Source organism: Talpa occidentalis, unplaced genomic scaffold (genome assembly GCF_014898055.3).
Source record: "Talpa occidentalis isolate TD23 unplaced genomic scaffold, MPIMG_talOcc4v2.1 talOcc4.7, whole genome shotgun sequence".
NCBI lineage: Eukaryota > Metazoa > Chordata > Mammalia > Eulipotyphla > Talpidae > Talpa > Talpa occidentalis.
In genome coordinates this window covers 133,724,259-133,750,431 of record NW_023605083.1, presented here as the reverse complement: position 1 = coordinate 133,750,431, position 26,173 = coordinate 133,724,259, and the positions used below count along the sequence as shown (strand labels likewise).

Sequence of the window (26,173 nt, the reverse complement as noted above, 5' to 3'; positions counted from 1 at the left end):
TCTCCTCTTGTCCCACCCTCTGGGCTACAAGACCTTCATTGTGTCCAAATTGCTGTAGACCTTTTCCTTGTCCAATGGGGTGCTGCCCATTGTGGGGCAACCAGTGCAGGGGGGCGGGGAGGCGGGCAGCAACCAAGCCCCCCAGCCCCCACAGAACCTTAGCGCTGTATCCTGCAGCCGCTCTGTGGGTTCCCTCGTGGGGTCCCCGCTTCTCTGGTCACACAGCATGTCCTCCCAAGCCATCCATCTCCAAGAGACGCAGCCCTCACAGCCCTGGGCTCCAGGCTCAGGTGTGTGCACTCACGCAGGCCCACGCTCAGGTGCCACCATCAGGCCCGCGTGCCCCCGCACCCACGCTCCCAAGGACGTCCTGCGTCACCACGACCAAGGCCGCAGGTGATGGCCGCAGAGGCCAGTGGGGCAAAAGGCCCGATTAGCTCACGTACCCTGCACCGCCCAATTCAAGAATCCTTTCATAAACCCAGCAGATCTTCACACTTACTTGGAGGACTCTGTTGTTTAACACCTTCGCTGCAACTTACACACCATCTCGGGCGACTGCAAGACAGAGGGCGGCCCTGCAGCGGCCGGGCGAGCGCAGAGGCGGCCGTCCAGGGCCTGGCAGCTCAGCAGCCAGAAAACAGATAATGATGGGCCAGGGAGGGTCTTCTCAACCCAGTTATTATGTCTGTCATTTTCTTTCTTAAGAAAAAGACAAATGGCAGCAACAACCCACCGCGCGTCGCCCGTCACGCACAGCCAGTTCAGAGGCGAGCACAAAGCCCGCGCAGCTGGGGAGGGCTCAGCCTGCGCGGAAGACAATGCCCCTCGCTGCTCACACAGTGCTCTCTGCCCAGACACGCGAGCCGCTTCCAAGCCTCGCCCTCCTTAAGGCCCTCCCTCCTTTCAGTATTTTAATTCCAAGAAGACCTTTTATTTTGTTTCTGAAGCCACCCGGTGTATTTATAAAACATAAGGACGCGTTTACTGGGCCCGGTGTTTTATTTTCACTCTTCCTTTGCTCTCCTTTCTGCCCAGCCGAGCATTCTGTCTGCCCCCACCTGAGGGCCCTGCACTGACTCAGGGCCTGTCGGCTCTCGGTGGTGATGTGCCTAAACCTTAAACGTTCTCAGAGGTTCCTTCCACGTCTGCACCTTCAGATCCCAGAGCTGCCAGTCCAAATCCACTCCATCTCTATAGGGGAAGTGAAAAAGCATCAGGCTTTTCTGCCTTCCCACCATTAGCATGACTGATGGATCCCTGCAGCCCTGCGTGCCTGATGGCGGCCCCTGGAGTGGGGTGTGGGCTGAGAGGTGGGCGCACCTGGGCTGAGACTGCGCTGACAAGGGCGGCGTCGGGGACGCCAGCGGAAAGGAGCCAGAAGCGGGCAGAGCCAGCAGAGCAGCGAAGGAGAAGCAGAGACCACGAGACAGCGCCAGAGTCCAGAAAGAGTGAAGATTCGCCAGGGGGGCGGGAGGGAGGGGGCTGCCGGCCCCCCAGCCCCCTGCCTGCCATGGGCCTGGTAAAAGCTCAATAAAAGCCTGAAAAAGCCATGAAGGGCTCCAGGACTCTCCTTTCCCCGTCTGCTCGGATCACAGAGCTCCTGCTCTGGGCCTTGCTGACACGACAATTTCTAAATCTCACAATCATAAGAGGACAGCAGCTGCCCAGCCGCTGACTACCCACCAAGTCACCTCGCAGCTGGGATCTAAACACTAGCTGTTCCATAAAAAATGCTTTTGGTCTTTGCTGCTGGCTGCTGGCACAGAGCTCCTAAGGTCCCTGGAACTTCCTGGGTGATGGGTGTCTCTTGCTCATAAACAAACAAAAGAAATCTTTAAAAGAGTAATAATAATAAAATATCTTTGCCCAACCTCTAGTTCCCAGACCAAGGTGACCAGAGGTCAACGGAGAAGAACCTAGCTGACCCTGGGGAGGGGGGTCCACACAGCAGCACAGGTTCTAGTGATTAGGGCGCGGCATACTGGGGGGAGGGGCCTCTTTCTACCCAGCACCCCACTCCCCACAGTCCACATTGCCGTGGCGGTGACAATGCTGACGTCCGCTGTGCACCGCTGGGGCTACGAGTGGTGTAGGTCCTAGAACAGACGCCTGGCGTCTCAGTCACTGCGTCTCTGCCTCGTGCTGCCATCTTGGTATTTTCCTTGACCTCTCTGTGCCTTTTCTCTGATTTTCTCATGTGAGAGTTGGGTACTGTAAGGGCACCTAACATACATGTGTAAGATGCTGGCGTGCCGGGCACAGGTGGTGCACCTGCTGTACCCCAGTGCAGTCCACATACCAAGATCAGCCTTGGAATGGGGGCCCTGGAAGGGGTGCTGTGGGGGCAGGGGACGGGGGGGGGGTGCTCACCTGGCGGGTGACGAATTCAAGGCGAATACACAGGAGCAGCGCCCCGCCTGGGCCAGTCACCTTTCACTAGCCAGGAGGAAACCCGCACGACGCCTTTTGCTCTGCTAAAAAGGGGGCAGCTTTGGATGCAGAACCAACCAGTGCCCTCAATGCAGGGCAAACACCACTGAGCTCCGGCCCTGGCCCAGGCGCCTGCAGGAAAATGCCAGGCCCTCGCCGGCACAGCCCGACAGCACCATCAGCTCCAGACAGAAAGCCCCGCCAGGCTCCAGCAGTATTTGAGTGGCCATAACACACACAAGCAGCAGAGGGAAACCCCCGCTTTCCCGTCACTTCGCACTCAACGTGTCGACAAGCTGTCACGAACTCTGCTTTCGGTTCACATGACAGTTACCCCAAAGATCCCCTCTGAAATGCGAAGGAGAGAATGAAACTGATCACATAAACGTCAGACTTGGAACATAAACAAAGAAGACTGAGGAACGTGGAATCTCTGACAACAGTTGAAGGAAGAAAAGAAAAAAGGAGGGACTATGAATTGAATCGGAGGCCGAGAGAGACAGGCCCACGTGAGCAGCCTGGACTAGCTGTCTTTAAAACTGCAGCCACCTTTTCCTGCAAGTTCTTCATCTCAGTTTATGCGGAATTAGGACAAAACTACTTGTGATAAAAACCCTAAACCTTCCAGATTTCGTAGCAGCTCAGAAAACCAGCAGCCACGACAGATGCACCAGGAAGTGTCTGCAGCACCGTGTTGGGAATGGACGGAGAGAAATCACTCCAGAGAATAAGAAAAGCCAGAGACTGAGCTAAATATTGGTAAAATAAGCCCACGACAGAGTGCTGTTATCCAAAATACACACACAAAAAACAAAGATCCTAACAGACATCTCAGCCAAAATGTAGAGGTGGCTTAAAATAAGCACAAGATGTTCTGCATCACGTCATCGCTCCATGCAAATCAAAACCACGGAACACGCTACGCGTCCATCAGGACGGCCGAGCCCCGAAAGCAGAGCCACCCCAGCGGGTCAGGTTGGGGAGCATCAGGAGTCCCGTCCGTTGCTTGGCAGATGCTAAGCAGTGACTTTGGAAGGCAGTTTGGCAGTTTCTTCTGAAACTAAACGTTCTTACCAGATGACGCAGCAACCACACGCCTTGGGGTTTACCCAGAGGAGAAACCCGCACAGATGTTTACAGCAGCTGTATTCGTAACTGCCAAAAACCCGGAGGTAACCAAGGCTTCCTTTGGTAGGTGAGCAAACTGGGGCATCGCGCGAAGGAACAGTGATCAATACTAAGGAGAAACGAGCTTCTAAGCCATGAAAAGACACGGAGGATCTTAAGTGAATACTGGTAAGTGGGAGACGTCAGTCGGAAGGACCAATACACTGTATGATTCCAACCGTATGACATTCTAGAAAAGGCAAAAAAGGCATGGGGACAATAAAGACATCAGTGGCTGCAGGAGCTGGCAGGGAGGGAGGAGGGGCAGGCAGAGCAGAGAGGATTTTTAGGCAGTGAAATCACTCTGTGTGGCTCTATAAAGGGGCCACATGTCACTACATACTTGTCCAAACCTCTCGAATGCACAACACTGAGAACGTGCACTATTGTGGCCTGCAGGGGACAATGATGTGCTAACGTAGGCTCATCCCGGTGACAACTCTGGTGGTGGGGGGGGGGGCTGATAACAGGGAAGGGCGGCAGCAGCTACATGGGAACTCTGGACTTTCCATTTTTCTTTTTCTTTTTTTTAAGATTTATTTATGCGTAGAAGAGCTGGGGTACAGGCCAGAGGTGTGGGGGGTGAGAGGATTCACCAGAGACAGAGAGGGGAGCAGAACAGGCAGGTTGACTGAAGTACACTGCTGAGGGGAGCAGCAGGAAGACAGGAGGGGTCTGCTGCGCCAGGTGGGTAGCTCCCTGGCCAGGGATGGAACGCGTGCTGCAGTGGCTGGCGATAGCTTCACAGTGCTGAGACTTAACCCCTGCACCACCAGGGAGGCCCTGGACTTTCCATTTTACTATGAACCCAAAACTGCTCTAAGAAATAAAGTCTGTTTTTAAAAAACTAAAAAGATAGTTGGTTCTTTTAACATTCAACAAAAGGGCTCGAAAGAACCAACCAAAAAAATCAAGCAAGAGTATGTCCATGGAACATGCCTCATGTCTCTTCAAGAACATGGAGCTTACTCTGAAGAGCTACGAGTAGTAAAGCAGAGTCGTCTGGCTGTATTTCACTTGCCGGAAACCAAAAGAACCCGAGCAAACAAGTTCCAAGTGGTAGAGATTTTAACGAGACATTAGTGTTTCAAATCTGATGCCCTCACAGTCAAAGCCGTGAGCCACATTCAGGATCGTTCGCTGCTGGACATACAACGATGACCCAGAGGCGGACCGTACCCCGCTCTATGGCCGGGAGACCATCCGATTTCTTTCCATGTTCTTGGAAAACCAAAACAACAGAAGTGAACACTTAGCCACATTGCAAAGAATATTTTCTACGACATAAGAAATCTCTCAATTTGAGAAAATAAGGACACACACGCTCTATTTAAGTGATTTAATTCATGATCTGACCTACTCTAAGAACAGCAGTGAGTTTCCAGAAGCACGCAAATCCCTGCTCTCCGGGCCTTTGACACTGGTCCACAGAAACCAGAAACGGGTTTGGGGATATCGTCATCCTTAGGGTCAATTGTAGGTTTCACTCCTAAAAAGCCCTCAAGGGAAGTCTCAGAAGGGTGAAGACGGAGATTCCCGCCTAGTGAAGTCCAGAGCTCTCGAGAACAGAGGCCCACCCTGAGGACTGTGCCCCTAAAGAAATGCTGACAATGAACTCAGAGCCCACTTCAAAGCCTTCCCCCGTGCTGGACTTTCTGACCCCCGAAGTCTGTGAGGTGGTCCCGAAGCGCCGGCCTCATGCTGCTCATGCCCTTGAATGGGCCGGGACAGTGACTTCGTCCAACAGAGGCCACTTGAGGATGAAGTCACGACGATACTTGTGTCTCGCCGACACGTTGTCGGTGCCCAAGGACAGCTCTGTGACCCTCGACCCACAGCCTGCAAAGAACTGCCTCCCACCAACAGGGCGTGGGTGGGCAGCCGAGTGGGTCCTCCCCCGCCGAGCCCAGCCAACAGCCTCAGAACAGACCCTGAAACGAGGACCCCAGGGGCCCTGTGCCCAGATTCCTCACCCACACAGTGTTGCCCTGAGCGGCTAAGATTTGGGGCAGTTTAGTATATGGTGATAGAACATCCCAGGGGAGCAGTAAAGCGCTTCGTACCAGGCCTGACGCACTGAGCGGTGACTTACACAGGCCGACACAGCCGCGCTTACGTCACCTTGAATGGACCGAACCGCAGAGCGCCGGGTGCTCTTCTCCACACGCCGGGGCTCCTCCAGGTGTCAGCGGGGGATGGGCAGGGCGTCCCCCATGCTCCCCACCAAACCTGAAGAGCACCGTTGTTTTCCTTCAGCGGACTATGAAATTTCTAAATTTCTAGGAGGTTTTAAAAAACAAGGGAAAAACAGGTATTTTTACCTCCTTGCTAAATTTGCTTTGCCATGAAACTTCTCCTGTGAGAACTAGGTTTACGAGCAAGTGCTCCCATTTCTGCGAAGTGTCCAGAACAGGCAGCGACGGGTGGGGGATGGGGCCCACCAGGCTCGGGGTTTCTTTTGGGGGGATGAAGTATCCTGGAACTAGGTGATGGTGACAGCTGGACAGGCTTGCGAACATACTCAAAACCCACCAACTCACGCACTGTACGGTGGTGAATTTTATGGTCTCTGAATTATGTCAATTTAAAAAAATTCTACGCAAGTTCTTGTAGAAGAGAGTTGGGTTTCCACTCACCCTCTGCCCACACCGCCTAGGTCCTTGCCGGGGGGTGCAGGGATGGGCCTGTGGCGTGGCCCCCAGAGAGCAGGCCCTGCAACTGTTACTATTTTTGTACTGCAAATTGCAGGGAAATTCCTAGCAAAAGCTCCCCCAGTAAACGTGTCTGTTTTTTTCTATGTGTTTTTGCTCCTTTACAAATGTTCAACTTCAGTTTTGAAGACATAAGACATTTGTACCTCGTTTTATAATACTTAGTCACTCCTTGCTATGAACCGGAAGGTGAGAGACATCAGCATTTGAAGAAGGGGGCCCACCTTTCCAAAGAGACGAGTCTACTTCAGCACTTCATGATTTATTGAATGTCACTCCCAGACACATCTGCGGAGCGGCCTGCGCTCCCGTCATCACAAGGAGCACGCGCCCCGCACCCAGCCACACCCTTCACAGGACACACAGCCCAGCGCGCGGCATCCAGGCGGAATCTTTCACCGAGAACAGGAGCGAGAAGAAACCGTTCACACCCCACAACACGATCATATGGAACTTGAGACAGATGAATTCAAACAATTCAAAGTTGTTCAAAGCATCTTCGGACAATAACCGACAGGACAAGGTTCCCTTATTCGATTTGACTTTAAGTAGAAACGCTCTGTCAACGTGGCTACAACGCGCAGACAGGGCAGCCTGAGGTCTCAGGTGCCCCACACCAAAGTGCATCCTCGAGTCAGGAGACGAAGGGCGGCTTCCTCACGCGGCCCGCGCTCAGCCGCTGTCTGCAGCGCCCGCCACCCGGCACCACCGCGTCTGTCAGATACTCCGGTAGTCAGAGCCCCGGGCCACGATGGCAGCGGCTTCCCACTCCACAGTGAAGAAGGAAATGGTTCCCAAAAATCCGAGTATCACCATGACCAGGAGCTGCCAGTGAAGGAGCAGGTAGTTGCTGTAGAAGAAGGCCGTGGCCGCACAAATGGACTGAGGACAGACAACACAGCATGTCAGGGGCGTGCCCGGTGGCTGTCGGCCCCACCCCCGACCCCCATGGGCCGACAGGCGCTCTGCTCCTCTGCTCCTGATGGGCTGCACCAACCCGGGACCTGGCACTGACCAAGCAAGCTTCCATCTGCTGCTTAAAATAGCACTTCGGGGGGCCTCCTTGGTGGCCTAGGGGTGAAGTCTCAGCACTATCACCACTGCGGCCTGAGTTCGATCCCTGGCCAGGGAGCTGACCACACAGCGCAGAGACCTCTCCTGTCTCCCCGCTGTTTCCCTCAGCTATGTTTCAGTTGATCTGCCTGTTCTGCTCCCCACTCTGTCTCTGGTGAGTCCTCTCAGCCACTGCACCTCTGGCCTATACCCCAGTTCTTCCATGTATAAATAAATAAATCTTTAAAAAAATACATAGTACTTTGCAAACACCTGGAGTAATGATGGGCATTCACAATGAGAAATGCCCTTGTCTATATATACTGCAAGGGGTTCCGGTGTCCAGGGAAGGATGCCTCTGACTGAGCCCAGAATGGGTTTCCTAGATGTGGGAGGGGCAAAAACCACACAGGGCTGCCGAATTCCCGTCACAAGTCCTTATAAAGGCTGCCCCTGACTTGCATTTAAAAACCAAATAAATACAGGCAAAGCACAAACAAGAAGAGCTGCCCATAAACACACGTGAGCAGGAGGTTACCTGAACGAACTTAAAGACGGCAAAGGCCGGGGCGCTGTCCTCAGAGTAGAGAAAACCTAGAATACTGAGCAGCTGGGTGTTGAAGCAGCTATCGCCAAGGCCCAGCAGGAAGCTGCAGAAGATGGCCACTTCTTTGCTGGAGAAAATAAAGTCAATTAAGAATGGATATTAACAATAGTTGCTAGATCCATTTAAAATGTAAAAGCAACTCACTCAGAAAAGCATTTTACTTTCAAGTTTTAAACACTAAGGAACAAGACAAAGTAAATACCAGAACTGACAAAGAACTTAACTCAGGCACACCTGTGCAGCCCAGCAAGCCCTGCCCCACCTGCGCTGCGTCTGGGGCAGTGGGCGGGCCGCGGGCCTAGACTGAGCAAGCTTGGCTATGTGAGCCCGAGGGGGGCGCGCAGTGAGACAGTTCCTCAGAACACAACACAAGTGCTCTGGAGGCACTCAGTGGCCTACCCGGCTGGCAGGTTACCCCTGGCTCCTCACTGTTCCTCCTCTGGCCCTACCCTCTGGACATGTCACTGCTCAAAAAACAGAGACATAAAATTCACGTCAGATAACACATAGGCTTTTCACCATAGATCAAGGAAAAGGCTTCATGGGGAGAGTGTAACACTGACACTCACAAAGACAACTTGGGATTCTCTCTGGATTCCTATTTAAGTGCCAGAAGCCCAGGACAGGGAGCTTATAAAGGCAACATGCTCTCAGGAAAGGAGTAACTGTTCCACCTCACGCCTCCAACCATTGGTTACCGCCCATCCTTTCTTACACGACGAGAAAACCAGCAGCCACTCTACCTGGATTTGATGTAAGCGTTGCTGTCCGTGCCTTCAGCAGGGGCGACAGGGGCATCCCCGGGCATATTGAGAAATATTAAATAAAAAGCCACAAAATGCACCAGGATGCCCAAGAGCACAACTGGATTTCTACCAAAACGGTTGTTCTTGCTCAGCAGGCCGAAGAGGCTTCCACCTGTAAAAGCGAGGTGGCAGAATCACCCACAGCATTGAAACATTTAGGACATCACCGGTCCTGAGTGTCAATCAAGGAGGCAAAGAACCACTGGTCTCAGATGCTGACCATCTTCAGGGCCCCCCCCCCACCTCAGCTCCTGCCAACACATGCTGACTAGACACCAGCTTTCGGGACAGAAGCCTCAACGTTACCCATGTCCCTGCCTCGTACATTTCCGCACCCCTTCTCTATGAGTGACCCCCCACCCTATGCTCGTTGCCCTCCAGTTTGTAAGAGAGTGAAACTGAAAGGACACACCCCATCGCCTGCCCTGCGGTCCCACTGCAGTCATGGCTGACGAGGCTGACAAATCGCACCCATAGCAAAGCACGACCTACTGACACGGAGGCCCAGGAGGAGACCCACAGAGAAAGGAGAGACCAGCAGCAGCCTGGGGTATGGGGAAGAAATCTCCCAAAGCGAGCCTGTGGTGACAGCTGCTCCATCCTGGGAAAAGGCCCAAACCACTGACCCGCACCCCAGAAACCATGACCCGTGAAGCCCAAGTGACGGCTCAGCGAGGTTTTGAGAATCACCCTGGGACCAGCCGGTGTTAGGAGCAGAAAAGACACTAACAGACTCACTGCAGCTTATTCCACCTGGATCCAGGGACATGTGACATGCGGACATGCAGGCCCATGCACAGACGTGCCAGGTGTTAGCAACAAGGCAGGGGATGGAGGACACGGGTCGGCATCCCCGCGGTGCTCTCGGCTGGCTGCGTTTCCCCCAGGAGAATCTAAGCTCGACAGAGACAGCGATGGCTGTCTGTTTTGTTCACAGGGTGAAGTGACTGCACTAGAGCTGGAGAAGCCACCGCAGGAAAAGCCACGTTGCTGTCCTCCTTAAACTGGATCTGCCCCTTGGGCTGGGAGAGACCACCCACATCCCAAGAAGCCAACAAGAGTGAGAACCATATGATCTCCGCTGTACGGTTCTGTCTGTGAACTATCTGGCAAGTATTTTAAAATGTAGTTGTCTTAGAATAGTGGTAACACACACACACAAAAAAAGACAGACCCATTTAGGTAAAAATTTGAGCAGGGAAACTACAAATTCAAAAAAAAAAAAGAGGTGAAATACACTTAACATTTCTAATATACTCTAAAGACACAACCTAATGCCAAAAAAACTTTTTAAACCTGTTGGGAGAGACCCGGCGCAGTGAGCAGAAGGGCCTTGACCTGAGTCCCTAAGACATGTGAAAACACATGTGTCTCGGAGCAAAACCTCTGGGTGACAGGACTTGGTGTTGAGTGCCCGGAAAGTGACCTGCCTCTACATCCCCACAGTCTGAGAATAACAAAAATAATGAGCGGACTTCCCAGGCTCTGGCTAGGGGGCGATAAGATTATGCGCGTGAGAACTAACCACCTGGTACCCTACTGTCTGAAGTAAATAGATAATAGTAAGAAAGTAGACAAATCATTCCTATGTTATCATTATATGGTATGCTTTGATGTCACACCTGCTGCAATTAAAATAGTATATAATGAGCACTAAGACAATAAAGATTTGCTGCATGCTGGACATGACAGTCCCCTATGTCCGATTTCCCTCACCGTCGCGTCCCAGGTCCAGGACTCACTAGAAGTCCACATAAACCCACCTAAAATTTCTCCGATGCCGATGAAAATGCCAGAAAGCCCAATGAGGCTTTTCTCTTCAATTCCAAATTTATTTACAGCACCGATGCAGGTTCCATACACCCCAGAGAAGAAAGTCAACTCCAGACCTTGAGGGAAAATTAATTAAACACGTCACATTCTCCCTTTCCCAGCTTTCCGTCACGAGTACTCATGCTGGAGCCACATACGTACAGAACATGTATGCAGCAAAGAAAACAAGCTGTTCAGGCTGAGCTGTCCGCCCCCGGAAGGGCACTTCATGCTGCGTGACTGATACACTGGCCAGAGCCTTAGGCACCACATATTTTAGATAAGAACAAACAAGTCCAAAGAGCAAAGGTCTCTCCTGTTAGAAGGGGCCACTCTGAACCCAGGGGACAGGAGTATGCGCATAAACTCGTGATAGTGAGCCCCCAGAGCGCGTGACCCCCGGAGCAGCTTCTCCGAGAACAGCGGCAGATGCTTGGGAACCCCCGCCCCCAACACACACACATACACTCTTTTGCTTACAGGCATAAGAATGTCTTAATTAAACCCTTTTTTCTGTGGAAAAGAAATTCTAAAGCTTAGGGTAGAAAATAAGGGCAAATTAGCTGATTCCTAATGAAACAAAAGCTTAACTGGATTTTAAAGATGTTTCGTATTTATTCTATTTCTCCTAAAAAGGCTTTTATACCTGTAAGGCGCATAAAGGCAAGAGTCACCACCAGCTCTGACAACATTCTTTAAAAGAAAGTGGATCCCCCCCCCCCATCTTCCTAAGACCCCGGAGAGCGCCACCTGTCGTCCCATCTGAAATCTTTGCTCTTCCTCGGGAACCCACAGTCCAACCGAGGCCTCCTGTTATCTTCTGTGGTGCTCCGTGTCACCCGGAATCATCGGCAGGAGGAGTCAAGCCCCCCCTTTCATGCCCTTGTGTGGAATTCTTCCACAATGACTTGGGCTGTGGTTTGCTTTTACCAAAGGAAGGTAGGGGAAGTGATGTCAGGCCTGAGCTGGTCATGAATTTTTTTCCTGGTCTCTCCTGGCCCTTCTGGAAACTTGGACACTAACTAAAAAGCCTGACCGTCTTGCTGGGTCAGGAAGCACCCATGTAGCAGGAGCCGAGACTGCGTGTGAGAGACACTCAGCCTGGCACCGTCCCCACCACCTCAAAGTAGCAAACACGCAACCAGCTTCGAAATTCCAGCCCCAGCCACGCTCTAACAGGGGCCACAGAGACCCCAACAGAGACCAGCAGAACTGTTTAGCTTAGCCCAGGATTGTGAGAGTAAGAACTGCTGTTGTCTCCAGACCTCACTGCCAGCACACAGCAACAGAAAACCCACACAGCCGTCGAGTCCTTCGTTACCTGTGTACGCAGTTGTGACACTAAGAAGCAGCATCTCCTTGGTGACACATAGCTTAAGAGACTTTTCTGTAAAAAAGCAAACAAGTTGGCAGTATCAGCATTTAACTTGAATTTAATTAATCAAACAAAAATCCTAAAACCTTACTTCCACCAAACCCCCACTCTGTCAAAGCCAGTAAACACACATTGGCCAGAGGTTAACACTTCAGCTAGAATGTGAAGGTGAGAGCTAAATCTGCTCTGTAAGATGCTTATTCAACAGCTCTAGTAACAGCCTGGAGGCAGGCGTTGCCCAACACCTTCTCCAGCACTTACAAAAAATGTGAAATGGACTAAGCAAAACAGATTATTTCAACAGATTTCATTATAGGTCAGGTTTTGCAGGGACCCAGAGCACTAACTGCCCTAAGATGTGGAGCAGCTTTAAGAGTAGACTTAAGCTGAGAGTCAGCAGGAAGCTGGGACACCACTTCCTGAGCCCCTCGCCCTCTGCACCTGAGGACCGAAGCGTCCTGTGCACTGGCTGGCGATCACCTGAAAGTTCGCTTTTCACACAGTTCGATTTAGACGTGCGATGGCAATATTTCTAAAAACCCCACATTTTAACTGTCTGAGCCCACTCACATCTTGTAAGGTAAGGACCGTTATCTAGCAGACTAAACGACAGAGGGTCCAGACGTTAGTTCTGATTTGACTGCTGTCTGTAAACTTACATTAACATTCTCCCCTAAATCCCTGAGTTTCTCCATATGCAACACGACACTTTTTCCTCTAACTCACTGAAATGCAGCAAGACTAAGTTACCTTCACTGCATGCTTCTGGGAAAAAACATGTGTTCAGTACAAAGTTGAAAACGGCATTTTTAATTTAAAAATTACATTAGCAAAACAAGTTTGTTTTTGAATCCAACTTAGCAAACAAAGACTTTAAATACCATCCAGTACGCTCTGAATACTTGTCACACATCACCCGAACACACAGATGGCACAGCAGTAAGAGGGACCCTAATGGCAACTCTGGACTTTGGGTAATGCAGGGTGTCAATGTAGGCTCATCAGCCACAACAAAAGTTCCACTCTGGTGGGGGGAGCTGGTAACGGGAGAGGCTGGGGGAGGGGGGAAGACAGGGTGCTCGGGAGAAATCTCTGCATCTTCCTCTCAAAGCTTCTGTAAACCTAAAACTGCAACTGCATTTTTAAAAAGAAACACATTGTAATCTACTTGCAGAATCTGGAAAGCTAATCTTAAAATTCACATGGAAACAGGAGGGACCCCCAACAGCCAGAACCATCTTGAAAAAAAACAACGTTGAAGGACTCACGCTTTGCAACTTCGAAATGTACAATAAACAGCATGATACTGGCAAAGGGACAGACAAAGGGATCGAGAAATAAACTCTCAAATTTACAATCGATTGATTTCCAACAGTCACTGGAGGAGAAGAGTCTTCTCAGCTAACGATGCCAAGACAGCCGGGTACCCCATGTGGGGAAGCGGCGGCGAGTCCTGCCACACGACAGACCCCACGAGGAATTCAGAGAGGACGGCAGGCCCAGATGCGAGACCTGGAACCTTAAGCACCTTAGAAGAAAACATAGGCCTAAATCTTCGTGACCTGGGATCAGACAAAGCGTCTTAGAACACCAAAAGTACACACAACTAGAAAAGGAAAAAAAAAACAGGTAAGCCAGAGTTGATCGAAATGTGCTTCACAAGATACGGCCAGTACATGAAAATTGCATGAAAAGACCTGAAGAATGGGAGAAGAAACCAGAGCATACACTTTTGCTAGAATACACAAAGAACTCTCATGACTCACCAACAAGGGATAAATTGTCCAACTTAAAAATGGGCGAGGGGTCCAGAGAAGAGATGCAAATGTTCTGCCGGCCACGAAAACCCGCTCGCCACCACCGGCCACTAGGAAAATGAAAATCAAACCACAAGACCCAGCTCTACACCGGGAGGATGGTTACCGTCCTCTCCGGGACAGAGAAGAATTGGAGACAGCAACCAGCCCCCCGGGGCCGGAACGTAAACGACACAGCCTCTCAGACTTGGGGGTCTCCGTGGAGGTTAAGCACGAGGTGGCACGTGATCCAGCAACCCCACTGCCAAGAGACAAAGACCTATGACAAATGTTCACAGAGCGACTGTTCCTAAGATGTAAAAAGCAGAAACGAAGCGAACTTTCTAGCAGGCTACTGGAATGTGGATGAGTGCCCAAGGTCCTATGCTAAAACAAACCCGCCAGGAAGCACACACGACACATTTCACATGAAATGGCTCATCTAGAGAGACAGGAAGCAGACTAAAGGCTCGCGATCTTTCTGCCAACCTGGTCTTCAGAGAGTAATACCAGAGCACACTTACTTTACCAGCGGGGACACACCAGGATACTGACGATCATTCACCACTTGAAACATGATAGAAAACGTTTAAACTTGCATTTCTGTACTTCAGTTATAGTTTTGTATGTTTACAAAATGGCTGCTGCCTACTGGGCTGTCGGCTTTCCTTACTGGTGCAAGCCCCTGGGAGACTGAAGGTCATCAGGCCCTCCTTTCCTACCTGCGTGTGGCTTTCTAGGACCCTGACAACTAGAAGGGGATGGCCACAGAAGGGGCCACTGAAAAATAAAAACTCGCCACGGCTGACCCCTGCTCTCAGAGTCCGTCTGGCTGCCGTGAGCCGGTGGACGAGTTTCTAGACCTGCAAAGCCAAAAGCCAGACTCTGACTGTGGGGACCTGCCATCGAGACAGAGACAGGTCACACCTTCTTTAATTATAACATGTGGCCCAACCATAATTACAAACATGTCTCTGCAACACAGGACACGCACAGAACAAACGTCTGATAAAACAGTGATAAACCACAGTGCGAGGCTCAGACGGCCACGCCCACAGGCCCATTCCTAAGAGAAGCTACGGGGACGCCAGCCGGAAGTCAGTTCACTTTGTCATTGGCCACACTGTATAGGTCGAGAATTTCCACCCTAGCCCGAGAACCCGCTGGCCAGCATAAGGTGCGGCGGCCTACTAGGGTGTACTGACAGGATGTGGCCCCCAAAAGGCTGTTCCCTACTAGAGAGTACCTGCCTCAGCCAGATCCTCTACCTGGGGAGACAAAGAGCTGAGAGAACTGCAGAAAAAGCAAAAAATGGCCCCCGTCAGGCCTCACTGGACTCGGAAGCTATGGCCGTGAGTTTCTGAAGGAACCCGGCCCAGTCATGGGCTGGCTGTCTCACCCTGGTGCAATAAACTCTCTAAAGCTCAGTCTGCTGTTCTAGAAAATGAAGAAGAAGATAGGTGTATGCCACCTGATACTCAAAGAATAAAACAAGGACAAGACACAAGGAGGGTTCGGCTGCAAGAACTCTCAACAGAGGAGCACAGCCGGACGGTCCCAGGGAGGACAGCAACTCGCAAATGCCCAACTAACTCCATACACCACCCTCACACTCCGTGGGACTTGACTGCCCCTCACGCCCGCCCCCATCCCCTTCCCACACAGCTGTTTCTAGGGAAGACGACAGTGTTTCGGAGAGGCACACGCGGGTGGACCATCAATCCAGCTACCAGGGAAAAGGAAAAAAGCAAACGCTGAAGCTGTTCCTGAACAGTTCTTGCTTTTCAGAGAAAGAAAATACTTACTAAACGCGTCAACTGCCTTTGTCATGTTGTTCTGGGGAGGCCTGATAAAGTGAAAAGAAAAAAAATGAAGATTTTACCCTGAAAAATCGAAATGAGAACCAAAAACCATCCCATCTTCACGCAGGCCTGCAAAAGCCTGTCCTCCGCGGGGCTGGCAAGGGGTTCTGGCGTCCCTCCCCTCGGTGCCCGCCAAGGTTTCCTCCGTTTGAAAATACTGGATGGCGGAGGGGTGCAGGATGTTTTGGGGGAATAACAGAAGTGCCCCATCACTGTGGCGAGCACAGAACTCGGGAAGACACAAAAAGCCGCCGAGTCATACATTGTGAGCGGCCAACTGCACAGCATGAGTGACATCTCGAAAGCTGCTAAAATCCTGTTTTTCTTCTTTCTCTTTTCTTCCTCTTATTATAGAGCAAGCCCAGTGGATGCGTGACCCTCTGTCCCTGCAGCTAAGCACCCGTCAAACGACACCTGGAGTATACCAGACACTCAAGTCTAGAGAGAGAAGGGGAGAGCGGCAGCTGCCACGGAAGCAATCCCGAGGCTCCCCGGCCGTGTGCAGGCGCTCAGAGACGCAGGCCAAGCGAGAGGACACAGGCGGAAGGACAGGATGCCCCTCACCTCCGGTCAGCCTCGAAGGGGATCCTTTCAACAGCTTTCTCGGCACCCACACGGAGAATAAAACCCTAACTCCTGACCCAGCTTATCCAGCTTGATGCTGCCACTGCAGGCCCAATGTCCACCCCCCCCAGCCATCCCCCCCTCCCCCGTGCAGTCCTGCTGTGGCAGCCCCCGCCCCATGGCCTTCGCCTTCACTCACCAGGTCTCAGGGAGCCTCGCCCTACCGTCGCCCTTTCCCTGCCTCTCAGCACTTAACCTGAGATTTCCCGACACGTGTCCTGTCTACCAGACCCTCTGAGCGCCAGGCCCGGGACAACAGGGCCCTGCTGCGTTCACCTCAGGCTGAGGAGGGAACTGGTGCATCAGCAGAGTTACTGTGGGATAGACATGGAAGGCGGCGCGGGGGGAGGCGATGCTAAGACGACTGAGCCCGGCTGTGGCTTTCCTTCCGGACCCTGCAGAGTGCTGGGTGAGGAGCCCGTGATCTGTGGAATTCACCTTCCCAGACTCCCCCAGTATCAGTTTGCCCTTAAAAAAATACGTCAAGTGTACACATGTATGTGCATGCTATCCACATACATGGCTCGTTTGTGTTGTGCGTGTGCACGCGTTATGTACATCTGTACATGCAGACCCCAGAGAACGCCCCTCTCTCTTGCTTTAAGTAAATTTCAGGCCAATTTTGAATGCTTAATGAGCCCATGAGTAGAGAACTTGAGGCCTCTGGGGATCAACAAAGCAGCGTAGGCTGCTCAGTGTAAACGTCTTAGCAAGATGGCGCGCGCCAAGGCCATCTTCACAGTCTCCTAACTCCCGAAGTGAAATGAGCGTGCCACGGAGTTCTCACTGTCCTGTCCACAGATCTAGCCCGGACCCGCAGAGAAGTTGTCGGGGATGGTTCAGGAGCTTTCCCTCCAGCTGGAACTCGCTCAAGGCACTGAAGAAAAAAACAAGCAGCCCACTGCGCCGGCTGAGTGTATGGCGGTGCCCGCCAGGGCCTCGGCAGCCGCCCTTCGAGCGGCCAGAGAAGCCGCAACTGAGGGCAGAGGCTATTGTCTACTTAACGTTATAAGCCTGAGTTCTTACATATTAAAACGCATGGAGGGCAGCTGACCCGAGGGAGGAAACAGGTAAGGAGAAACTCGGGGGGCTACTGCAGCTGGCCAGGGTCACACACACCCCTCAGTGGCACCCGGGGCCCCACTAAACCCCCTTTCAACGCTGTTCACTCCCTCCCCTGCCTCTGTCTACCTTTCTTTTCCTTCGCCCTCCCCCTTGCTTCGCCTTTATCTTTTCCTCTCCTTATGTTTTTCTTATTTTTATTTTTAAAACTCTGCCCTCCTGTTTGCCCAATGCCGGGTATAAGTCAGGACTATACCAAGGTCGGTGACCTCTACACTGGCTCCATTAAAACATATCTGAAAATCAAAAGGAATGTTTCCAACTTCTTACTCGCTGACTTCCATGTCCTGGTCATCAGAAGGGTCCTCTTCCCCCAGGACATTCTCGGAATCTGGTTTTCGAATGAGAAAGAAAAGAACTGTCCCCACAAGGCTGATGACTGTCAGGGCGATAAACACTGTCCTTCGGTCACTGTCTAGGGAGGAAAGAGATGGAAATGAGAGCTCGGACCGTACAAGCAATTCCAGAGTTAACACTATGTTGAAAGAGCATCTGAAACTGTCAAACACTTCCTCATTAAAATTTTCCTTTAACGCAACAGCAAAAACCCAGAAGGAAATGAATAAGACACATCGACCTTTGTCTTTCGGTTAGAAAAATATTTAAAAAGCTGAAAAAGACCAGCAAAGGAACTTAATCACATTCTTTTAATCAAAGAACTATAAAGACAAAACAATGCAGACTTCATTAGTCCGAACTATAAAGACAAGAACTATAAAGACAAAACAATGCAGACTTCAAGTCACTAGCACGCTTGTCCACCGTGCAGCCCTCTCCGGATGCCAGTGGAACGCAAGCACATGCTACAGTCCTAGTTTGAGCATATCACCCAGAGAAAAGGTTACTAAAAGTGAATTCTCAGAGGATTTAAGGTCCCAAGGGTCATAAGAACAATGTGAACAAGGCAGTAATTTTTGTGTAACTGCTACGGTGCCTTGAGCAGATCTGAATAAAGTAAAGCAAGTAAAACAAACCTGATATCTGGGTTTTCCCTTGCCAAGCAAAATAAATGTAGAGATTTCCAAAGAACAAGCTGGGAAGAGAAGGGAGAAGGGGATGTCACAAAACTAAATTCATATTTGTAGGGTTTTTACGAATAATTTTTCATTACTTGTTAGAGAAAATACAGAGAATTTTATGCTCCCGCTGTCCTGGGTCATTTTAAAAGTACCACCTCCACCCTGGCTGTGAAAGACCTAACTGACCCAGATGGAATTCACGTCTCCCCCTACATGACAGTAACCTGATTCAGAACTGCCCTTCAAAGAAGACTTGACTCACTTTGACACACGTGATTTACTGGAGCTCTAGAAATGACTCCTGGGAAACTAAATTACACTATTTCTGAAGTCCAGTATTTAAAAAAAAAACCCTGAGTCGGTTACCTGCGCCTAATAGATACCTTATTTAGCATACTCTCGAGAAGGGATCGCTCACTCACGCTGTGGGTTCTTAAGATACAACCCCTCAAAACTAAACATGTGCATTTGTGAAGCTTCACGGCACCCATATTTTAAATAGCCACAAGGGCGTATCCGCAGGACAAATTCCATTACAGACTAACACTGCTGCTTTTTACTTAAGGAATAAATCATAAGGTGATTTATTCACCTTGTGAATTCAGGGTTGAGATGATTAGTCTCACGTTTGAATTTTACTATATTTGTCGGCAGTCAGGAGGTAGTGAGGCCTGCTGGCAGAAATGTGGCCTTGGGACTCCAAATAAGAATGATTTTAATTGATCACTCAACCTTTAAGTCTCTGTTCTCATCTATGAAACAGAAAGAATGCCTTCTCAGCCCACAAGGCTGTGAGGACCACTCCACTCAACAGTGCCTGCGACAGAAGAAATCTAAATACGCTGTAGCTTGTATCACCTTCTACCAACTAATCCCAAGTTCCAAGGAGGTTGGTAGCATTTCTATAAAGCTCTCAGCCTACATGCTGGGCAGCCAGGTTACAAAATGGCAGATCTGAGTTTTCAACACAGATCTAAAAAAAAATGATTTGACAAAAAACAAACAAACAAACAAAAACCACAACAACAATCACTAAGCACCAAAAGGATCAGTACCTAGACTGTAGGAGGGCCCAGAAAATTCCACTGTTTCTTCCGATCGTGAGCTCATCAGAATTCATCGTCAGGCAGCTCCCTTGTGCTGTCCAAAGCACTACAATCCAAACCAAAGGTTTCTCAAGGGGAGGAAATGACTGAGCTTTACACACCAAACACAAAATGACACTGTCAGATGAGCCCCCAACAAGACAGAAAATAAACATCCAAACACTTACCAGCAGCAGCCATTCCGATGAAAACGGAGGCAGTGTAGAAGGACCACGTGAAAGGCTGGATAAAAACGGCAATGTACATGCTAAAATGTAACAGGGCAACGCGTTACGGTCAAACAATACCTGAAACAGAACGCCACGTACGCCTTCTGGGGATCAATTCTCAGGGCTCGCTTCTTTTAAAATTCAACCTGTAAAGGACTCCCCCACCCCCATGTTGAAAAGAAAAGGAATAAATGTGACTTGCTTGCTTCTAAATTTACGTTGTCAAAGATTTGTAAAATCTGACACTGAATGGGGGTTTTGCTTTGGGGTTTTAGCAGGTGACTGGGCTGTCATTCCACAGCGCAGGAAAAAAGTTCCGCTATTTCATCTGAATCCCCATTTGTCTGCTTCATATAAATGAGATTAGTTCATGGAAAGTTCTTTTCAACTCTGATGGACAGACTTTTGAATAATATTTTTATTAATAATATAACAAAAACAAACCCATAAGCGTCTCCTCATGCTCACACCATCCAGTACCCCTGAGCAACAGAGGAGCCAAGTCTCCAGACTCCCGCCTGTGCTCCACTCAAGCCAAGTTGAGTCAACTTCAAGTTCTTGTTACAAGTTCACTATCTTCCGGAAAGACGCTCAGGGGTCCTAAGACCTGGTCACTACTCACCTGTAAAATAAGCCACTGGCAAGCATGGACAGCTGAGGCCCCACGATGGCAACCACTGATGGCGTGATCAGATTTGAAGCAGAGAACACTCCGTAAATTATCGCCATGCTGCATGCAAAGGGGGGAGACAAGATAAAACTCTTAAAGCACCACGGTCTCAAAGGTCATTTTTTCAAATCAACTCAGTGTACGGATTTTAGCATTTATCATCTTTGGTCAAAACTTAGTAGTTGCTCCTCAACCTGAATGCCTCGTTCAAGTTTTCACTTGTAAAAAATACTGACGTCTCGTTCAGCTAGCCTGCCTTGGTCAGAATGCTTTCAAAGTACTGATGATTTACAGAAACAACTAACATACGACATGCAAGCACTGGGAAGCAAGTACTTGCACACATATTTTTAGTCCCAACAGCTCTATGAAGAAGGGATCACTTTATCCTCATTTTACAAAAAATTGAAACACAGAGGGGTTAAGTAACTTGCCAAAAGTCCACCTGCACAGCTGGTGAATGGTGGAGGCAGGATTCCCCCCAACCCCAACGCCACCAGTAATTGACTCCTGAGCTCCTAGTCAACCAGTCTGCTCTACAAACTTAGCCTACAACTCCTGACAACTGCAGGACATATCCCTGCTATAAATGATAGCCACAGAGGTAGAACTTGTCCAAACCAGAATTTATTCAACTCAGCCTAATAGTCTCACTTGAACATTATTCAGTTACTACAGACCCAACCTTGGTACGTGTCTCTTATAGCAAAATGTGACTAAAAGCATTTCAAGGGTTCTGAATTCACTTACTAGCTGCTAATTATATAAATCCAAAGTAAATGAGTCTTGGGGTTTTATGACTCTCACACACTAAATGTTCCTTCATTTGCTCTTTAAAATACACATAAAGACAAAGCACTACAAAAAAGGTTGTAGTGTTATTAATCACTTAGGAACATGGACATTAACATCACTTTACTTGCAAAATCATATACAGTCAGTTTCAGGGTACATAAACTAAAGAACCTAGAAAGAATTAGGGAGAAGTGCGGGGTGTTGGCAATGATCTAATATCTTGCTACAAAAAAATTAAGAAACTTGCTTGTGAATATATACACACATACATTACCTTTCTATGTACTTAAGATCTTATCATTTCATTTTCTCCATATGTAAAACTGGGACTAAACAAGACCTTAACAAAAATCTAAGAGAACGTGATGACGATATAATAATCACTATGAAATGACAAACTTTTCAAGAACCACACAAAACATTCTGTGTTTAGGATTGGGAAAATGTAATTACGACATTATCTGCGTCTTTATTAAATGCTAGGCACCAGGCCAAGCATTTTACAAGCACTATCTAAGCAAGGAAACTGGGCTCACAGAAACCCAAGATAACCTGCCAATTAAACTGTAAAGCCAGGATTCCAAGGCTGGTGTCCAATTGTACATGAAATCTAAAACCCATCCGTCACCTTTATTGTATTAATATTTCCCAGAGAGAGAGAAGAAAAAAAAAAAAAAAAACAATCCCTCGAAGGAAGATCGCAAGATTGTATTGCCCGTGGTTTGGACGGTATTTAAGTAACTACTGCTTCATGTAAAACAAAACCAGCTGCGAAATACAATACCTGGTATATCCACTGCCGTGAAAATCTGTGCTGTTTAAGCTCCTGATGACAGTTTGCTGCGTGGAAGAGAAAACTAATCAACAAAAACGTTTCACCATCTCCCTCTCTCCTGGACAGCTTGTCTGCAAATACTTAGAATAAATTGAAAATTTACGATGCTGAACACCGAGTAGATTACGAGATTAAGGAAAGGACCACAGAAGGCAATGACGGGAATGTGGGGGACACCGGGAGAGGGGACCAGCTGTAACGCTGCCCTGGGGCTTTTTCCCCCTTAACGCTCCAAGTACTAACGCACAGCGTAACACAGACAAGAAACAAAACACACAGAACGACACCCAAACCCCAAATCAAATCAGAGGCACGTATGTAAACGCTGAGCACCCCGTGTATTAAGAAGGAATGTGTGACGCATGAAGTCAAACCTGATGATAAAAAACCCAAGGAAGAACAGGTAAGGAAACAGGAGGTGCAATTTAAGCCCGCTGTTTGGTATCATTAAGGTCTCGCTGCCATCTTCGGGGGCGTCCCGACAGGCGGCCTGAAGGAGGGAGGCCAGCTCCCCACTCACCTCCACATTTCCGCAAGTTTGAAAGGCGGTGAACATGAACATGAAGGCAACTCCTAAAATAATGATGTTGTAGAGCTTTTTAGATTCCGGGGACATGGTGGCTCCGGCCTGCCGGAGGTCAGCAGCAGCCCCGGGCGCTCGGCGGTCCGCGGGGCGCGCCCGCCACAGGCCTGGGGGAGACGAGGCGAGGGGCGGCGGCCCGGCCGGGGTCAGCTTCCAGGTCTGGATCAGAGCCCCGGGTTTCGGGGGCGCGTCCCCCACGGCCACAGTCAGGGCGCTCCCCGGCTACCAGCCGAGCGGGGAGGAGCCCGACACCCGGAGACGCGCCCAGGGAGCGGCTGCCCCAGGTTGGGGGGCCCGCGCGGGGGACAGGGGCCAAGGGCGAGCCGCTGCAGCAGCGGGCGCGCCCCGCCCGCGCCGACTCACCGCGGGTCAGGCGGCGGGTCAGGCGGCGGGTCAGCTGACCGCGGCCCCGGCCGCCGGGCCCGCCGGGAAATGTAGTTCCGGGCGGCCCGGGCCGCGCAGGCGCGCCGGGGGATGCGCGTGCCCCGAGGAGCGCGGGGCCGCAGCGGCGGGTCCCGCCAGGGGCGCTGGGAGGAGGGCAGCGAGGGGGGGGGCTGGCGGGGACGGAGGCGGGTCTGGAGGGGCAGCGCCTCGGCCGGAGGCGGGACTGAAGCGCGAGCAGAAAAGCCGCGTGGAGCCCGCATATTGGCAAGGGGAAGGAGGCGGGGCTCGGGGGGGAGCGCCTCCTCTTCCTCCCGCCCGGGCGTGCGCGCTCGCTGCCCCGCCGGAAGGAGCCTTTCGCGGGCTTTCCAACTGCCCTCAGATTCCGCTCCCCCGCCCGGCAACCGTGACTCCGCGCTTTTCGGCCCGCCCGCCGGGCTCTGCGCAAGCGCGCCGCACTGGGGCGGGGCCCGCGGCCGCGACGTCATGGGAAGGGGCGGGCCGAGCCAATCAGAGGATTCATTTCCGGGTGGCGCGGGCGCCATTTTGCGAGGAGGGCTATAAGTAGGCGCCGGGGCCGCCCGCCCGCCCAGTCGCTTCTCTGGTGGGGCCGGTCGTGCGTCGCTGCCGCCCGCCTCCTCCGCCCGGCCTTCCCGAGACGCCTCCACGCGGGAGCCAACTGCCACTGAGGCGGCGCGGCGTCGAGCCGAGCCAGCCTGAGGCGGCCGCCGCCGCTTCCCCCGCCGAGCGCGCGGCCCTCCCCGGGCGTTAGTCAGCCGGCGCGCCGCCGCGGGCCTCGGGCCGACCGTCCAGGGCCATGAGCTACGGCCGCCCGCCCCCCGACGTGGAGGGCATGACCTCCCTCAAGGTGGACAACCTGACCTACCGCACCTCGCCCGACACGCTGCGGCGCGTGTTCGAGAAGTACGGGCGCGTCGGCGACGTGTACATCCCGCGGGACCGCTACACCAAGGAGTCCCGCGGCTTCGCCTTCGTGCGCTTCCACGACAAGCGCGACGCGGAGGACGCCATGGACGCCATGGACGGCGCCGTGCTGGACGGCCGCGAGCTGCGCGTGCAGATGGCGCGCTACGGCCGCCCGCCCGACTCGCACCACAGCCGCCGGGGCCCGCCGCCCCGCAGGTACGGGGGTGGCGGCTACGGGCGCCGGAGCCGCAGGTAAGGGGGCGCCCGCGGGCGGGGCACGTGGGCCGGGAGGGCCGCGGCGGCGCGCCGGGAAATGGCGGCCGGCGCCGAGATAATGGCGGCGGGGCGGGCGGCGGGGCCGCGGGCGGGGCCGGCCCGCACCCTGACGCGCGCGCCCCGCCCGCAGCCCGAGGCGCCGCCGCCGCAGCCGCTCGCGGAGCCGCAGCCGCTCCCGCTCCCGCAGCCGCTCCCGCTACAGCCGCTCCAAGTCCCGCTCCCGCACGCGCTCGAGGTCGCGCTCCACGTCCAAGTCCCGGTCGGCGCGCAGGTCCAAGTCCAAGTCCTCGTCCGTGTCCAGATCCCGCTCGCGCTCCCGCTCGCGGTCGCGGTCCCGGAGCCCGCCGCCCGTGTCCAAGAGGGAGTCCAAGTCGCGCTCGCGCTCCAAGAGCCCCCCCAAGTCTCCGGAAGAGGAAGGAGCCGTGTCCTCGTGAGCGAATGGTAATGTCGGCCGGGCCGGGGCGCCCGGCCCAGCGCGGGGTGCGGCGCGGAGCGAGGCGCCGCGTGACGGGCGGCCCCGCGCGGGGGACGAGGGTCTGGTCTGCAGAGGATGCGTGTGCGCTGACATGAGGTGGCTGTCGGGAGCGTTTGAGACCTGTGAATGCAAATGACTATTTCTTGCTGTTTTTATCCAACGTCTGCATTTTCCCCTTTAAAGCTGCGGTCTCCTGTTTGATAAAAGAATATTGGCCAGTTTTGCAGATTTTAACTGATTTGGCTGATCCTCCAGGGACCAGTTTCTGTGGGCGTGTATTGGAGCAGGTTTGTCTTTAAACGTTAAAGATGCACTATCCTCTTAGAGAGACGCTCAGTTCAACTATTGTTGTTCTGGCGGGGACTTCACACTCTAGTGGATGTGGCAAGCGATTTGCAGTAAGAAGCAATGACCTTTTGGAACCCCCAAAAGTTGAACAGGTATTGCGCTGGGTGGGGAAAGGATAGTGTGTCTTTAACTCTCAAATTGTTTGGTCCTATTTTTTAAAAGGAAAGGGCCCTAAGTAGCTCAGATATTAAATAAAGCATTATTTTCCATCGCCAGATGTTTCATTTGAGAACTAAAATCGTATCTTAATACCTAGACTAATTTTCTGGTTTCAAGTTTTTGTTTGGATACAGCCCTTTTTCTTTTTTCTTTTTTTTTACCCCCCTCCCCTTACCTTTTTTCACCTTGGTTTTTTGGCCGAGGTTACAGAAACAGATTTGTAAATGCTGACGATAGCCTTTGTGAACTTTAAAAAAAAAAAAAAACATTGGGCCTTTAAAAACTATGGCTGGTGGAACCTTTCTGTAACCTACCGTTTCACCACAGCCTTTAGTAAGTACGTGCCTGCCATTGAAACCATGTGCACATTTACTGACTCGACACTGATGGAAGGTAAACTGAACTTATTTCTTTTCAAACCTAGATGTACCGACGAGCACCATAATGGAAGACTTGGGGGCCGAGGATCACATACTCAGTCCATCCAAGAGTCCTTGGAACAAGCAACTGGCTATTGAAAAGGTTATTTTGTAACATTTTGTCTAACTTTTTACTTGTTTTAAGCTTTGCCTCAGATGGCAAACTTCCATTTTATGTGCCATTTTGTTGCTGTTATTCAAATTTCTTGTAATTTAGTGAGGTGAACGACTTCAGATTTCATTATTGACTTGGATATTTGAGGTAAAATTTCCTTTTTGTTTATATAGTGCTGACTTTTTTTGTTTGAAATTGAACAGATTGGTAACCTCTAATTTGTGGCCTCCTGACTTTTAAGGAAACCCTGTGCAGCCATTACACACACAGCCTAAAGCTGTCAAGAGATTGATTGACTCAACATTGCCTTCATTCCTTAAAATTATAAACCTACAAAAGTTGGTGTAAATTTGTATATGTTATTTACCTTCAGATCTAAATGGTAATCTGAATCCAAATTTGTATAAAGACTTCAGGTGAAAAGACTTGATTTTTTTTTGAAAGGATTGTTTACCAAACACAATTCTAATCTCTTCTCTTATGTATTT

The 26,173-nt window shown here is 51.2% G+C and overlaps 2 protein-coding genes across 3 annotated transcripts in view; one reads left to right on the top strand and one right to left on the bottom strand.

The window, feature by feature from the left end:
- Positions 1–6,354: 6,354 nt before the first annotated feature.
- MFSD11 (major facilitator superfamily domain containing 11) lies at positions 6,355–22,818 on the bottom strand. 2 transcript variants are annotated; one of them, XM_037491458.2, is made up of 13 exons: positions 22,523–22,817; positions 21,952–22,007; positions 20,325–20,432; positions 19,661–19,740; positions 19,443–19,539; positions 18,343–18,401; positions 17,639–17,783; positions 15,566–15,606; positions 11,911–11,976; positions 10,541–10,666; positions 8,715–8,889; positions 7,903–8,038; positions 6,356–7,193 (listed from the first exon to the last, which is right to left on the bottom strand). In XM_037491458.2, the coding sequence occupies exons 1-13, from the start codon at positions 22,616–22,618 to the stop codon at positions 7,029–7,031; spliced, it is 1,350 nt and encodes a 449-aa protein (XP_037347355.1). In that variant the 5' UTR covers positions 22,619–22,817; the 3' UTR covers positions 6,356–7,028. The 2 variants fall into 2 exon arrangements, with proteins under 2 accessions (XP_037347356.1, XP_037347355.1); XM_037491459.2 differs by lacking the exon at positions 10,541–10,666 and having other exon boundaries at positions 6,355–7,193; positions 22,523–22,818.
- A 753-nt stretch (positions 22,819–23,571) lies between these two features.
- SRSF2 (serine and arginine rich splicing factor 2) overlaps positions 23,572–26,173 on the top strand; it is a 3,068-nt gene continuing 466 nt past the window's right edge. The window contains exons 1-3 of the mRNA XM_037491460.1: positions 23,572–24,148; positions 24,282–24,610; positions 25,576–26,173. The exon at positions 25,576–26,173 is cut by the window's right edge and continues 466 nt beyond it. Of these exons, the coding sequence (XP_037347357.1) occupies positions 23,784–24,148; positions 24,282–24,603 (687 nt within the window). The 5' untranslated portion in view covers positions 23,572–23,783 and the 3' untranslated portion in view covers positions 24,604–24,610; positions 25,576–26,173. The remainder of the gene's footprint in view (positions 24,149–24,281; positions 24,611–25,575) is intronic.

Bases quoted from the DNA above. Each gene is read 5' to 3' on its own strand.
- MFSD11 (XM_037491458.2), bottom strand. From the start codon at position 22,618: ATGTCCCCGGAATCTAAAAAGCTCTACAACATCATTATTTTAGGAGTT. The intron at 11,977-15,565 runs GTAAGTATTTTC...GCTTTTTTACAG, and splicing joins AAAGGCAGTTGACGCGTTTA to AAAAGTCTCTTAAGCTATGT. The intron at 7,194-7,902 runs GTAACCTCCTGC...GTCTGTCCTCAG, and splicing joins CCGTCTTTAAGTTCGTTCAG to TCCATTTGTGCGGCCACGGC.